This window comes from Astatotilapia calliptera, chromosome 7, assembly GCF_900246225.1.
Source record: "Astatotilapia calliptera chromosome 7, fAstCal1.2, whole genome shotgun sequence".
NCBI lineage: Eukaryota > Metazoa > Chordata > Actinopteri > Cichliformes > Cichlidae > Astatotilapia > Astatotilapia calliptera.
Window position 1 is genome coordinate 24,650,295 of NC_039308.1, and position 14,528 is coordinate 24,664,822.

A 14,528-nucleotide genomic window follows, 5' to 3' on the forward strand; every position below is an offset into this window, starting at 1 on the left:
TAATGGCAACAAAGAACACCATCAACATGAAAAACACAGGAGCGAAGTGATTATTTACCTTTAATGGAGAATTTTAAATAACAAGAATGCGACCAGGGATGGATCTAAATGCTACGCAAAAGTCATTAAAAACAGTCGTATAAAATTAGATCCAAGAAAAAAAACAAAACAAAAAAAAGAACAAAGGGGGGAGAAATCAAGCGCACCCACACACACACACTAAAACTCGCAGTGAGAGTCGCTAAGCGGCTTGTGGCTTATTATTTTTACACTCCATTAATAGTAACCAATTAGGACAAACCGAAGCCCAACCCGCCCTCCAAAAGAAACATATTCCTTAATTAAATAATGTGATCTGGAAGTTAGAAGATGTGTTCAAAACAAAACGAGAAGCAGCGTTTACACCGCTTAACACTTTCAACTGTGTTCAATCGCTGCAAATCGTGATGAGGCAGGCCGACGAGAGGCCCGACCTGCACGTCAGCCAGGTTTGGGTCACATGTCCGGCTAAATAATGACCGATGATTCTGAGACCTGAAATAATTTTAAAAAAAACAACCCAAAACCCATTTTGGGTGCCGTCCATGATGGCTGTGGTTACTCCTTAACAGTCAGGGTTCACCTTCGAGAGCTTTTATTTTCCCCACATCGGACAGTCGAAAGTACTGAATGTGGAAACTGTTTGTGTGGAGGTGGGGGCTGAGGTGTAGACGCTGGCTTTGGGTTTAGAGAGGAAGGGGTGGGTGGCTGGGGATAGAATAAGTGGGAGGATGGGTCATCTCCTGAACTTGCGGGGCCTGCTCTGGTTGCTGTGGTGTGATTTAGAGTAGGGCTCCCAGCGTTTCCTCTCTGGCGGCTTGTTGTAAACGTAGGCAGACGGGCCTGAGTAGCTATCGTCTGGATTCTCCTCCATCATCTGGAGCTTGGCTTCGATGGCGCGGATCTTAGCACTCGTGCTGGAGGAAGAAGGAAAAAATGAGAGGAGGTGTTAGCAGCGAGGCTGGGGGGGAAATACTAGTGTTGATACTGAGTGTGAGGGACAAATAGGACTGATGTACAGACTCTGGGGGACAGAAAGAGGAGGTAATAGCAGTCTTAGTGAGAGGGGGGTGGACAGGTTTAAAATAAAATACAGAAGAATGAACAGTGAAACAGAGGACTACTTTTATTTAAATGGTGAAACAGAATTTGGAGAAGCAGAGGAGATAAGATTGTGGGAAAAAAATTGCAGTGCTTGTGGGGAGGCGGTGGGGAAATGAGGGAATGAGTATGCGCGAGAAGTAGCAAAAAAAAAAAAAAAAAAAAAAACTGGAGAGGAAAACAATAGAGGGGCCATCAGGGAAAAAAAGAGAGCTATAGTGTATATTTCCTCTCTTGTGCTGTGTGGATAGAGTGACTTTGAGGTTTGCAGCAGATAGATGAGAGGTTCCTTCACAACAACACGAAATTACTTCTTTTTTTTCAACCACGACATATTTACACAAAATTAACAGCTTCCACATTTAAAGGGTAAAAAACACTCTGCTCAGTGAGTCTGCTCACTCCGGGGAACCTAATTTGGCATTTGACCGTTTTTACACTCCATTTGTCTTATTTTAAATAGGCTGCAAATGCATTATTAATCCCCCTAAAACTGTTGTTTATGTTAAGGAAAAGATCATTGATCAGCGCACTGCTTTACCTCACAATGGTAAGGTGAATCCACCGTGAGGCCAATTGCTGAGTGTCTTCTCTTTAACATCCCATCAAAATAAAGGGTAAAAAGGCCCCAAAATAGTAAAGGAAAATATCATAGTTCAGGTTAAAGTCCAAGAGTTGCCTTTTTTTGGTTGCCAGTGGGATGTATACTCACTGAGTAGCCTGCATAAAATTCATGCTGTGTATTTCACGTTTTGCTGTGACTCTAGGCTGGATTACCTCAGTAGGAGGCGAAAACGCCACAGAGTGACTTAACAGCACTTTATTTATTTAATTGGTTGACCTGCAAGTGTGTATATGGGAATAAGGGCTGCAAATGTGGCTGCTATAATGGCATACTTTGGAGTCGGACAGAATTTCAACACTTCCATTGATGTCTTTGGAGCCAATGTGGTCTTTCAATAATTTCAGCACCACAGTTGAGTACCGTGAAGAATGTTTTATAGCAGAGGTGTCAGACATGCATCCTGGCAAAGGGTCAAATCCAGTCCTGCTGGACAGCTTTACAAAGTATCAGAATGGCTGAGGAGCTAATAATAACTCATTTTCTTTAACAAATTGCACTGCTCTTGCTGGAGAGGTGGAGCTGTGAGGATAGCTAAACTTTTTCTAAATCATAAATGATTATTTCAATCATAAATGAGTAAAATACTATTGTTTAGTTTCAAGCGTGTGCGTTTTGCGTGTTTTTTTTTATAAGATCCACTTTGATCTGTAAAATTGTAATGCAAGGAAAAACTGAGGAACATTGTTGAAATAGCTCTTTTTTTCTTCTTAAGACATCTCAGACTGTTTTTAAAATGGATGTTTCATTAAATGTGAATGTTTTCAGAAGGTACTTGGACTACACTAAAAGAAAGAGAACAGCTCTTGAGATAACATTAGGCCCGTATGCGGTCCAAAATATGTCTGAAACTTCTGTTTTTCATGTATTTGTGCTGGCTTGGTTAATTAAGGTTTAATTACAGTATGTCAGAAGATAGACGTGATCGTGGATGTAACAAAAGGTCACACTCAACTGGTTGCCAACTGGTTACAATCCTATGTAAAAGTTAATAGATAAACAGAAATATCTGAATTTCTGTTTCGGATCTATGAGGTTCTTGCTAGACTCTGAATGTAAGCAGTTGAAGTGCATTTACATTGAAGGAGATAGCACCAGATTAGCGATCTTCACCGATTTATCACAGTTAATCAGATATAGACTGCATGTGTACATGCCAACTTAATCCAGTTCAATCACAGGCTGACTGGTAGCAGACTGTCTTATTGCCATTTTATCACCTTCTCAATGCAATAAAGTTTCTCTGAGGATGGCAACTGTTATGAGGCTCAGGTTTTAGTAGTTGGAGCTCTCTCTTGTAGTAGGAGACGGTAAACTTCAGCAGCATTCTCACTGCTAGAAATTCTTTCTTAGGTTTAAGCAAGACTGACAGGTAGAGAAAGAAGAAGGCAATTCGATGCCCACTGGCTCATCTTTGCACTGGGTGCCGACAGATTAGAAACCAATTCAAATCCATTCAAATACAAAAGTTCAGGCCTTCAGCTCATATGTGAACACACTCAGAGAAAAAACAAAACCTGATACAACAGCAGAAAGTTTATATGTGTGCGTGTGTGTCTGCTGTTGATGCCAACCTGAGGTGGTTGGTTGTTATGGATCCATCCTCTGTTGAACCGCTGCATGACGGTTCCAGGCTGGGAGGCATCGTCTTGTCATTACGAAAACCTTCAAACCTCTGTAAACAACATACGTGGGCAAAAACAAACAAACAAAGACCCACACAAACAATGATGGAAACGTGTATGGACAGACAGATGAAAAGAGATAAACAGAAGGAGTAAAATAACAAGTAGAGTAAGTAATGGCAGAAGATACACAAGATACAGGGAAGCAGACAATCAGTGGAAGAGACTGAATATGTCCTAAAGATATAATGTGGACTGTGATATAGATTACAGCTCACAGTACACATCAATCAAACTTTAACTTTCTAAAAATTCCAATTCCTAATCATTAATATCAGTTTAACAGCATTTTACCCCTGAGATACATTTTAGGTCTAAGTTTGAACAGGGCCAAATAAAATAAGGCAGACATTTAGAAAACAACAGACCTTCTAATAAATACTAACAGCAGGTCTCTGAAGTCAGCTCCAGTTTTCTCCCACAAATATGAACATTACTAAACTACAGTATTGATCTTGTTTGTTTCCGGTCAAACAGACAGTAACCAAGCAGCAAGCAAGCACGTCCGGCTTGTAATCACACCCTAAGGGATGATCGAGGATAAAAGTGGGACCAGCTGATGAGCAACAACCAACGCGTGCACTCATTCCTTTCAAAACCACCTTCCAAACATCTCCAACAGCCAAAACTGAAACCTGTGGAGAAAAAAAAGAAAGAAAAAAGAAAAACTAAACAAAGTAACAGTCACATGATGGGTAATGATAAGCTCCAGCACTTGGCGCAGCAGTTTCCGTGTGCAGTACGTTTGGAAACCATCTGGCGAAGTTCAGCCGGTGGAAGCGAGACAGACTCACATGACATTACATGAAGTTACATAAATGCAGCAGAGCACACGCACACACATTCCTACATACAGTCCCATGAAATAAACAACATGTATAGCCAAGAATAAGAGTAAAAACAATGACCATGCAACCAGCCAGGACCCTTCCCTTCCACCTATTCCTAAAGGCATGTGGCTGGAATGCATAGAGATCTGAATGCAGCCAATAAGAGCACACTGAATCTGAAAACACTCCAAAACCTGCAAATAAAGCTAAATTTGGGTTGTTAAATTTGTTTTTCAGGAGATAGCATTTTAAATTAGGTTAATAAAACTAAATATCTAAATAACTGCACTATAATTGGCTGACAAGTGAGAAATGCATAGCAAATGTAGTTAAACTTTTGTTTTGTAAATTCATTCAGTGTTGGATGTATCACCTTACAATATGACACCAATAACTTTTACTTTCTAACAAGTAACAAGTTCACCCAACCGGGTGGTAAAATAGTTGAGGAGGTGCTGGAAATATCATGAAGTAAACTCAATATACTAAGAAGACTTCACACGCTCAGGATGAATAATCAACACGGACAAACTAAATGAAAACAGTTTATTGTTTCTGGTAAAGCAAACAAACTCAAACGAGTAACTAATGCATACATGATGCTTTAATGTAATAGATTACTTTTAAAATATCAAGTTGTTTTAAAAGTAAAAGCCTATTACACAACACGGAGTACAAACAAATAAAGCCAAGAAGAAGTGTACAAAACCGTAGTTCCTCTCGTGACCACTTGAGGTTGGCTCGAAAAAGGAATGAGACCCCAAAGACTCCCATGCTAAAATGCTCCACTTTGCAGCATTAAAAAGAAAACTTGCATACCTGGTATTAAAAAAAATAATAGTTTACCCTCAGATCAACTCCGAGTGAGGGTATTTTTTTTTACTCATCCAACTGGGTAACTCAGTTACAGGTAGGGTCACGGCAGGCGCCCTGACACAAGCATAAAGCTGATAAGTGTGTTTGTGTGTTGCACTTGCTAACTAAGCTCACTAGGATAAGCTGATAAATTAGCACTGCACCCTTTTAGCCACACAAATCATTTCATCTCCAAAGGTGGCATGCATCATAGATAAGCTTACTTATATAAGTATGGGTATAAAATACGCCATCTTTAACAGTTGCATTTGCAGGTTTGGAAATCTGAGGATTGTGGACATCCTTAAATAAATGATCATCAGAGTAATTCCCTCCATTTCAAAGCTTTAAATAAAGTCAAGATGTAAGCCTGGATGATTGGATAACTTCAACACCACCTGTCTGTGACTCACATATCCCAGCACATCACTCCTGGGTTGGACTCAATGAAGACAGGCTGGCAAAAATGTAATTCATTTTTAATTTGACCTGAGCCGGCTCCATCAGTGGAAGATTGCTCACAAAGACGGGACTGCAAAAATTAGTGACTCGCACTTCACAGACTAGTCCACTTGAAATATCAGTATACCGGCTTCACTGGAATTGGCAGTGATCTGCAATTGACCCCATTTTGTAATCTCTGTAGCTAATAAGAAACATAACCCTTGAAATTATGCATCAAACAAAGGTTAAGAAAGGGGAAAAGCGCACATATTGCATGCTTTAGAAGGAGGTTTAATGATCAGATACCTCTTAGGAAAAAGCTCCTGAGGTGATGGGTGAAGTTGAGCGTTGCGGTGCCATCTTTTTTGGAACATACGACATGGGTCATGCTTAAACCTCTAATCTTTTCCTCGCCTAAAACTCACAATAAGAAAATGTGGGGGAGTCTACAACATGAGGGAGAAAGATTGATGAACAATGTGAAGATGACTGTGGTTGAAATATTAATTTATTTTCACAAAGGTCATGATAATGGTGATGTGTGAATTCATTTCTGCCAGGAGGGAGGCAAATCCATGTCTGCAGGCTAGGCGGAGATACTCCCTGTTGTGAAACTTTAATTATAGCAATCAAGTCTAGCAGGACAGTTTGCTGGGTCACATGATCACGACCGTCCATCAACACACTGCAGCAGAGTGGAAAAATGGGGTTGCGCATATCTAGCTTACTTTAACAGAACAAAGCTTAAGAATACCAACAACATTCGCTGGAAGCCGAGGTCAACCCCAGTCTATAACCCACTGACAATTTAATTATAATTAAAAAACTAATTCCTAAAAAAACTTGCACTTTCTCTGACTCTGTTAGTCACGTATGCGGCAGAGAGGACAGCAAGATAAATATTCTTCAAGACTGTGTTTTAACTGCCTGAGCTGATAGACAGAAAATGGTATTTACTGAGAGGAACCAGCATTTACTGTATGCCTGCCATGCAGGCAAAGAGTCAAAAACCTGTTTATTCATATAAATCCTCACATTAACAAACCTGACGCTACAGTCTGGGGTCTGTTGAATCTAAGATGACCCCAACTTGACCCTGAAAAATACTGTTAATATGTCATTTTAAGCTTTAAAAGAATAAAACAATTATTAAGTTTGAGAATTATTTATATTAGCCTACACGTACTGCTAATTATTAAAAAAAAGAAGAAAAAAAAGGGGTCAGAACCAGACCCCATTCAGCTGATTATATTCACTCACTACAGTACACTAAATTATTCACAAGATTAACCGTGCTCTCCTGTTAGTATAACCTACGCTAGAGATGCTTCTTGCATGGAAGTGTTTTTACATGCAGCAGTTATGCAAGCTGCATAACTGACTTGCATAACTGGACAATAGTTATGCAAGGAAATGTTTGATTTCATAGTACCGCACCTAAAAAAGTGCATGTGAGCTAAGGCGAGTGGCAAAGATGTTGGGAGATTGTTACTTAAGTGGTTCAAGGTCATTTTTATTAGTGGCACAAAAATTGTTTTTTTTGTTTTTTTTAAATGAACACTTGTAGAAGCATGAATATAAACAGCCACTACTTTTGCTTGAAACGGTTGATTGAACTGTTATTAGGTAAATCTTTGAGCAGATTTATCTCACAGCGTGTTCTCTTAAAGGCGGCAGCGTTGACCTTGACCCCCTTCTACCATGTGTTTGTGTGTGTGTAGGGCGTGATTCGTCTCTATACAGGATATCCTTTCACCCTTCGCCAGTAGGCTTTCTATTGTTAACAGACAGGCATGCTGGTTGTGCTGGGATCCCTGTGCTCTCTGTAAACTGGCTCTGACAGCAAAAACACTAAAATTAAAACCACTACTGGCGGATCATTTTTATCTTTCACCCTAAGCCAGATTGACCTCTGCCATCACATATTTTGGTGATTTCTCCCAACCCTTCGGTCATTAGAGAGCCTAACATTTTTCTAATGCACAGATCTAATATTTATATTTAGTCTCTATACCTGCAGATTAAACCCAAAATGTCAGCCACATTCAGAGCAGTATTGTATGTTGGGAGTGAGCGTGATACTTACCCTCACCTGTGCGTGCGCCCAGCGCACAACCAACTTCTTGGACAAAGCTAGCTTCCCATTTAAACACTGGATAGCCCTCTCAGCCTCCTGCATGCAGCCACAGAAACACAAACGCAGAGAAAACAAGGAAGAGGAAAAGAGAGAAAGACAGAGGGGCGGCTTTTAAGTCGTGATTAAAAATCAGCTTTGATGATTGCATCCGAGTGATTAAATCATTAGTCCTCATAACAGCAGAAGGCCATAACTGAGGTGTCTGAGTGTGTGGCTGTGTGTATGAGAGGCAGTGTGAATAAATACAGTTTTATCTAATCAAATGTGCAAGTGGCTTTGTTGCTAAATTATATTAATGCAGTTCTTTATCCAAGAGTGTCTACATGTAAGTGTGTGTGAGTGTGAAAGATAAACACACACTTCCTCTGTATAATCCTTTTGGGAGGGCTTCATATCCCACTGATAGACACTAGCTGTGAAACTAGATGCTTATCTCAATCCCACAGCACGCTCCAAAACAACCTGTGAAGCTTAAACCTGCTCCCTATAAAGCCCACTTCAACAGGACACACACGCACACTGCTTCAGGTTGACTCATGAACGTTTTTACACTCAGTTTGGGTCATTTTCATAAAACATCCAACTCATAGTGGATGAAAATTGTTTCTCATCAGATCTTTAAGTTCAAATATTTTTCCTATATTGATGAAATGACTCGTTTTACTCCTGCCAACTGAGGATTTACTTTTAGAAATGATAAATCTGGTATTTCATGCATCTGAGTTTACGTACTAGTGTACAAAGCCACATTCTGTGGGTTTAAAAAAAAACAAACAAACTTTAACACAACTGACATTTATATGCAGATAAACATGCTGCACGTACCTCCCTGGTGCTAAAGTTGACAAAGCAGTAGCCTCGTGGCTGTCCCTCCAAAGGCCCAGACTTGTGAAACAGGAAGTCAAACTGTTTCACTTTGCCAAACTTCTCTAACAACTTCACCAGGTGATACCTGTCGAGAGAGAGCGAGAGAGCGAAAGAGAGAGAGAGCAAAAAAAAAAGTGTAAGAAAAGACTGCTCCGTAAAGACAGAAAATGGGAAATAAGAAGGCAAAATGACTTTGATATTTTGCAAAAGGGTCTCAGTCCATGCTGTATTTGGCCCCCGTAAATCTGTCAAGTGGGGCTAATGAGAATGACAGCTTTCTCTCCCTGACACCTTTTTAGCAGCAGGCCAGCTGGTGTGGCAGGCCGGTGACAGTAAATCTCTGACTGAGACAATGCTGAGGATACAGTAGCAGGACAATGAGGGAATAAAACAGAGGAAGCTTAAAATCCCCCCTGAGCACAGAGATCTGCACAAACAACCTCCACTGACTGTGCGGCGCTGCTTAGGACTACAAATGAGCATACATATGGTCACTGAAGAGCTATGCAGTGTTTGTGAGATTGTAGGTGTGTGTGTGCGCGCGCGTTTAACCAGCAATTTGCAGCCATGGGAAAAAAACATTTCTTTTGACAGTACAGAAAAGAGCAATGAGTTCAGGGTCACTTGGAGACTAGATTCGCTGCTACACTACTGTAAATACCCCGGGGCTGATTGATTGTTTTCAACACAAACTGAGCAGCACGTGCTTTTCCATTTCGTTAAGAAGAAAATAGGAAAAAGTGTCCATCCCAAGTTCCAATATACTGACACATTCGAGATGCTGGGGTCAACTGTGTGAGTCAGGCTCAAAAAATGACTGAAATGGTGAAATCAATTAGCAAAATTGTTGCAGACTTCTTTTAAGAGTGTCAATGGACTCATTTACAGTAACTGTTTGAGGTCCAAGAACAAGTTTGAATCACTGTGAAAACTCCTCAACAAGAAACAACACATCGCCCTGCTGATTAGTCACTGAAACCACCACAGAATTAACTCCTCATGTTCCTGAGTGAAGGCAAAGAAACGGCTTTTAGCAGTCCTCACTGTATGAAAGACGACAACACCCGTAACTGTTTGCAAACCAACTCAATCAGCAGTTTACGAAAAAAAAAAAAAAAAGGTTACAGTTACACATTTGTATACTTTAATATTTTGTGTCAACCCAAGGAGCGTGCACATGCACAAACAGTTGAAGCCAAACATTTTCAGCAATTCGTTGATTTTATTTTTGTTTACATGTTCTTGTCTTCTGTCACAGGGGAAAAAACTGAAACGCTCGAAGAAAAGAGTCCAACAGACGCCCTCCTGTGTTCTTGATTTGGTGCCATTGCCTTGTGTGACTGTCCAGGCCTCAGAGTGACCCCAGGTGTTTTGTATAACTGTTAAAGAGAAATTAATGCTTCAGCCTTTTATTGTTTAGGAGCCTGTTATTTTTAATCCTCAAGTGGTTTGTGTGTGTGTGAGAGACCAGAAAAATGTCAATGTGCAAGTGTGCAGTGTATGTGCAAGGGACTTGATGTGGCATTCTCAGAGTGAAGCGAGGTTCTAAGCTACAGGTTGTACTAATGTCTTCTACGACTCCCTGGGGGGCTTTAGACCGACGACAGTTTCTGCTTTTCCCAGACAACACCCTGCAAGCCTCCCCATGTGACAGTGGCTCATCTAGCCCTAGATTACACTTAAGTTGTTGTTTACACTTCAGTAAACAAAAACTGTGCACTAGTGAACTATGCCGTCCTTTGAAAAAGCTATATAGTTAGACGTTTGAGCATATGTGTATTTTTAACAGAGGTTACACACTAAGAACCTTATTGGATGCTAAACCACAATGGAGAGCTCCTCCTGGGGGCTGTAAAACCCACCAGAGGAAGAGGGGAAGAGAAGGGGGAGGAAAGGGAGGGAAAGGTGAGCAAACGGAGACTAAAGTTCAGAGAGGGGATATTGATGGCAAGGTGAAAGGTGTAGGAAGAGGAGCACAAGGCAAAAGAAGAGAGGAGGTGAGAAGCCAGGTATGACAGATACAAGAGTTAGGAAACAAGAGGAGAGGAAGGAAGGGACAGGGGGGGATGTGAGTCAAGTCCAGAAAAAGATAAGACAAAAGGTTCGGTCCAGAAAAGTGCAGGTCAGAAGGGAAGAATTTGGAGAGGAGGAGCTAGGGTTTGACTGTTTGACAATGCAGCTATCTGCAGTTGTAAAGAGTAAAAGAGCGTGCAACTGACAACTAGCACTGTGACAGGAACTGTGGGATTTTTACTGAAAATTTAAAAGGGAAACAACATCATAGTTTCCCCATAACCCAATGGATATCTGAACAGAATGAAAAGCAGAAAAGGTCAATTTAATTATCACGCGTGGAATAAATTCGTCTCTCTTCATTGTATGATGAACTCATAGGAAAATTTCATAATTCTCTCAACAGGGAAGCTTATAATCAAACAGAACGGTGCACAGGACTTCACACAAAATCACAGTGCTGCTTTTCACTGTATTCAAATTAAGTGTAACGTTTTACCCTGAACCACCTAAAACAGCACTGAAAACATGAAACAGAACTAAATCTCACCTAAACGCCAGCACTGAAAAATGCAACAATTTTACAAGAAGTCTTTAGGAATAGTTCTCCAGGCTTCCTGAAGGATAGTCAAAGCTCCTCTTTGGATGTTTCTGCCTTTTGTTCTGTTCTCTGTCAAATATGATCCCACACTGCTTCAGTACTGTTGAGGTCTGCGCTCTGGGGAGGCCAGTCCAGTGTTCAACTGTGTCTTTGTCTATCCAGGTATGCTTTCACTGCATTGGTAGTGTTTTTGGGAAGCCGCTGCTATTCAAATGTTTTCCAGATGGTATTGCGTTGTGGATCAAAATCAAAATGCCAAGTTTTCAGCTGATAGTTCTTTGGAAATCACCTTGCTACTGCAAAATACTGTTTCCTCCAAGTCAAACCCAATTATATTTGGCAGTGTAGATTCAACTACAGAAATTGGAACAAACTATATACTTTTGTGACAGGCTGCTAGTCACAATATACCTAAAGATACACATTAAAATTGGTTCATTTCTAAGTTGTGTGTTATGTGTAGACACAACATTGGTTCATCTAGTTTGTTAGGTGCCTTTTTAAAACTTTTCATAGGTGAGTGTTAAGTGTCATAACAAACAAAAAACATTCCTTTGGGACGACCAGGTACAAGGACTGGACTGAAGATGGGTGCAATCTAAAAAAAAATAAAAAATCATTCAAAGACCTTCAGAAAGCCTGGAGAACTACTGCTTATAAAAAGACAAAGTGTGTATCACTGGAAGCAAAAGTGTGCAAAAGTCTTAAGTGGGGCTTAAGACTTTTGCACACTTTTGTATTTTCAAATGATCCAAGCTCAAAGAAATAAAATTTCACCCTCGCAGAATAAATTACTCATGTCATCTTTTGTAATAAAATGATATAAATTAAGATTGGGGGCAGTTTAAAGTTGTATTGATTTTAAATGCTGAGAACAGTTTGTTTCAGTTCAATCACTTTTCCTTGTGGCATCAGCACCTTGCATCTGCAGGGAGTTTGGCTCACCCAGACAAACACAGGGGGTACTGCGTGCTATCCCGGAGCTAATTAATCTTCCCAATCAGCAACGGGGGCCTTGAGCATTTCTCTTGTTTTCCCTCCATACTGAGAAGTAGAGGGCCATTTAAGAAGAAGCAGAGCAGAGCAGGGAAAGGGGAAGGAAACGCCTGTCTAGACGCCCACCAGAGCTGCTGCCCGTACATTCTCCAGCAGCCCCCACAGGCGTACAAACACACCCCTCACCCCAAAAAACTACCTCCTCTTCATCACAGCATATGCAGGGATGTCTTTAGCATTCAGCAGCAAACACAAAGAAGGAGGAACAAAAAAAAAGGATTTGCATGTGATGCTCTGTCAAGACTCTTCTGGGTGTCAAAGCCTCTACCAGCTGCCACCCAAACATCACACACACACACACACACACACACACACACACACACACAGAGCTCCAGGTTGACACAGAAACAGTAAACAGGGCAGGTGATTGAGGAATGATGGCTGCTCCTTAGCCGAGCAGGTCTCCACGCTTCACTGCCTCTCTTTCACACACCCAGCCCTGTCTGCTCAGTCTCAGCTTGTGACACACACACACACTCTACACACACAGTTAATCAATCATATACGGACACACAATACATTGCCTTTCTATGGGGTAGAAGGTACAAACCAATGCCTCAGTTTCATACCATCTATTACAGTGACCACAGATCACCCACTAAAAGCCATCACTAAATGTTACTCCATATTAAAGTGGCGCTTTCGCACATTTGACGCTGAAAACGTTACATTTAACTCCTAAAAATGCTCACTATGGCACAGCTCTATTGTAATCCCAGTGGCTCTTTGACTATGAGCTCAGATCCCTGTAATCATTACTAACGGATTAAAGTGTTGTAGATAATTTACACTATCTAAAGTGATATCTGGTGGATCAATGAAGATGAAATATGAGCTTGCGTTAAAGCAGAAGCTGACTTTTTTTTTTACTCACTCTGTGATTTTGGGATCAATGTTTCCTATCCACAAGCGGTTTCCATCATGGGCCGTGCTCTCTGAAATAATAGAGGCATTTTCGACTGTCTCTGCTGCCGATGACATGTGGAATCTGTGGGATAAAAGAAGCAAAAGGCAGAGTTTTTGATTATCGCAAGTATGAATTTGCATGGAGCTGAGGAGCTCAGACACTCAACAGCTGGGCGTTTGCCTCTGGAAATCTCTGGAACATGAAGGAACCTACCAGAGAAGACCTGGACACCTATTGGGCATCTGCACGCTCAACCAAATACAGATATTCAGCTAATTATACCCTCATTGAAGGAAAAATCCAGGAAAGGTCAAAAAAGTAAAGCGTCAGATAAACAGCTTCCACATTAACTGCACATAAATAATAAAGAGTCTCAAAACTTTGCCTTTCAGCTGCCCTTTATTGGACGCCACAGTTGATCATCTTCCTTCATCTGACACTATCCCAAGCATCCTCCTCTGTCACAACAACCCTCCTTGTCCTCCTTCCCTACATCCACGAACCTTTTTCTTCCTTCTGCTTGGCAGTTTCACCACCAACATGCTTTCTACGACATAGCCACTACCACGCCAATGATCTAATCTCTGAAAAGTGTCCAATTAAACAGTGAATTTTAGGGATTTTCTAATCTAACTCAGTTAATTTCATTCAATTAAAATTTAAAGCAGTTGTGTGCAATATGTGCGCAAAGGTTGTGCCGATGTAGGTATTCATAACAGGGGTTTTAACTTAATCAGGAAACAGAATCAGGAAACGACGTAGTGTGGGTTACTTCCTCGCACTGTCAAATAAACACATAGTTCCTGAAAACATCTGAAAAAGCAAAACTCCGACTCCACATCTGGGAAAAGCTAAGCAAATAATCTTAGTTTAACAAACCGTACAATTCTACTCCTTAACTCCGGAACTTCTTCGGATAGATCCGCCCGGGTAGAGTTAAACCAGACACGGTTATGCAGGTGGTAACATATGTGATGAAGATGAGCTCTCAGTCACTTCGTTATAGAAGAGCAGTGGATTGCAGCAGTTAGCTAAGTGAGTTTCCGTTTACCTCGTTGTTTGTCAAACTTCCTCTTCGCTGGCGAATTCTTCGAATTGATTTACCACTGATCCCACCTTCGGGATGATTCTGGTGCGTCAAAACGTCAAATTAATCATTTCCTAAACTGTTTTCGTTCTATATTAGAGACTAGGCGAGCTAGCTCTGACGATACCTCGCTACCGTCTGACAACAAAGGCGCGGGGTGATGACGTAGTTTGTTTGAGCATGCGCAGTCCTATGGGAGCACTCGGTTACTGTTTGGTATCGCCTATATCATTCTCCTACAACGCTTCCAGTGTCCTCTTAGTCGGTAACCCCGCCCAGTCAGT

The 14,528-nt window shown here is 41.0% G+C and overlaps 3 protein-coding genes across 8 annotated transcripts in view; 2 read left to right on the top strand and 1 right to left on the bottom strand.

Moving 5' to 3' along the window:
- Positions 1 to 9,990, top strand: part of morn5 (MORN repeat containing 5) — a 39,418-nt gene extending 29,428 nt beyond the window's left edge. Inside the window, exon 6 of one of the 2 annotated variants that reach the window (XM_026174031.1) lies at positions 9,839 to 9,990. In XM_026174031.1, coding sequence (XP_026029816.1) covers positions 9,839 to 9,940 — 102 coding nt within the window. In that variant the 3' untranslated portion in view covers positions 9,941 to 9,990. The remainder of the gene's footprint in view (positions 1 to 9,838) is intronic. The other variant, XM_026174032.1, reaches the window with a different exon arrangement.
- rbm18 (RNA binding motif protein 18) lies at positions 174 to 14,417 on the bottom strand. Of its 5 annotated transcripts, XM_026174030.1 has the most exons (7): positions 14,209 to 14,414; positions 13,125 to 13,238; positions 8,539 to 8,665; positions 7,663 to 7,749; positions 3,970 to 4,082; positions 3,337 to 3,437; positions 899 to 956 (listed from the first exon to the last, which is right to left on the bottom strand). In XM_026174030.1, exons 2-6 carry the CDS (start codon positions 13,229 to 13,231, stop codon positions 3,353 to 3,355), a joined length of 519 nt encoding a protein of 172 aa, XP_026029815.1. In that variant the 5' UTR covers positions 13,232 to 13,238; positions 14,209 to 14,414; the 3' UTR covers positions 899 to 956; positions 3,337 to 3,352. The 5 variants fall into 5 exon arrangements, with proteins under 5 accessions (XP_026029810.1, XP_026029812.1, XP_026029811.1 ...); XM_026174025.1 differs by lacking the exon at positions 3,970 to 4,082 and having other exon boundaries at positions 174 to 956; positions 14,209 to 14,402; XM_026174027.1 differs by lacking the exon at positions 3,970 to 4,082 and having other exon boundaries at positions 174 to 956; positions 7,669 to 7,749; positions 14,209 to 14,401.
- The window catches only part of mrrf (mitochondrial ribosome recycling factor), a 28,271-nt gene continuing 27,875 nt past the window's right edge, over positions 14,133 to 14,528 (top strand). The window contains exon 1 of the mRNA XM_026174022.1: positions 14,133 to 14,192. The gene's annotated coding sequence lies outside the window, so the exon portion shown is untranslated. The remainder of the gene's footprint in view (positions 14,193 to 14,528) is intronic.

Coding starts and splice junctions, on each gene's coding strand:
- rbm18 (XM_026174025.1), bottom strand. CDS start 13,231: ATGTCATCGGCAGCAGAGACAGTCGAAAATGCCTCTATTATTTCAGAG. Junction 8,666..13,124: donor ATTGATCCCAAAATCACAGA/GTGAGTAAAAAA, acceptor CTCTCTCGACAG/GTATCACCTGGTGAAGTTGT. Junction 3,438..7,662: donor GGGCGCACGCACAGGTGAGG/GTAAGTATCACG, acceptor TGTTGTTTACAG/AGGTTTGAAGGTTTTCGTAA.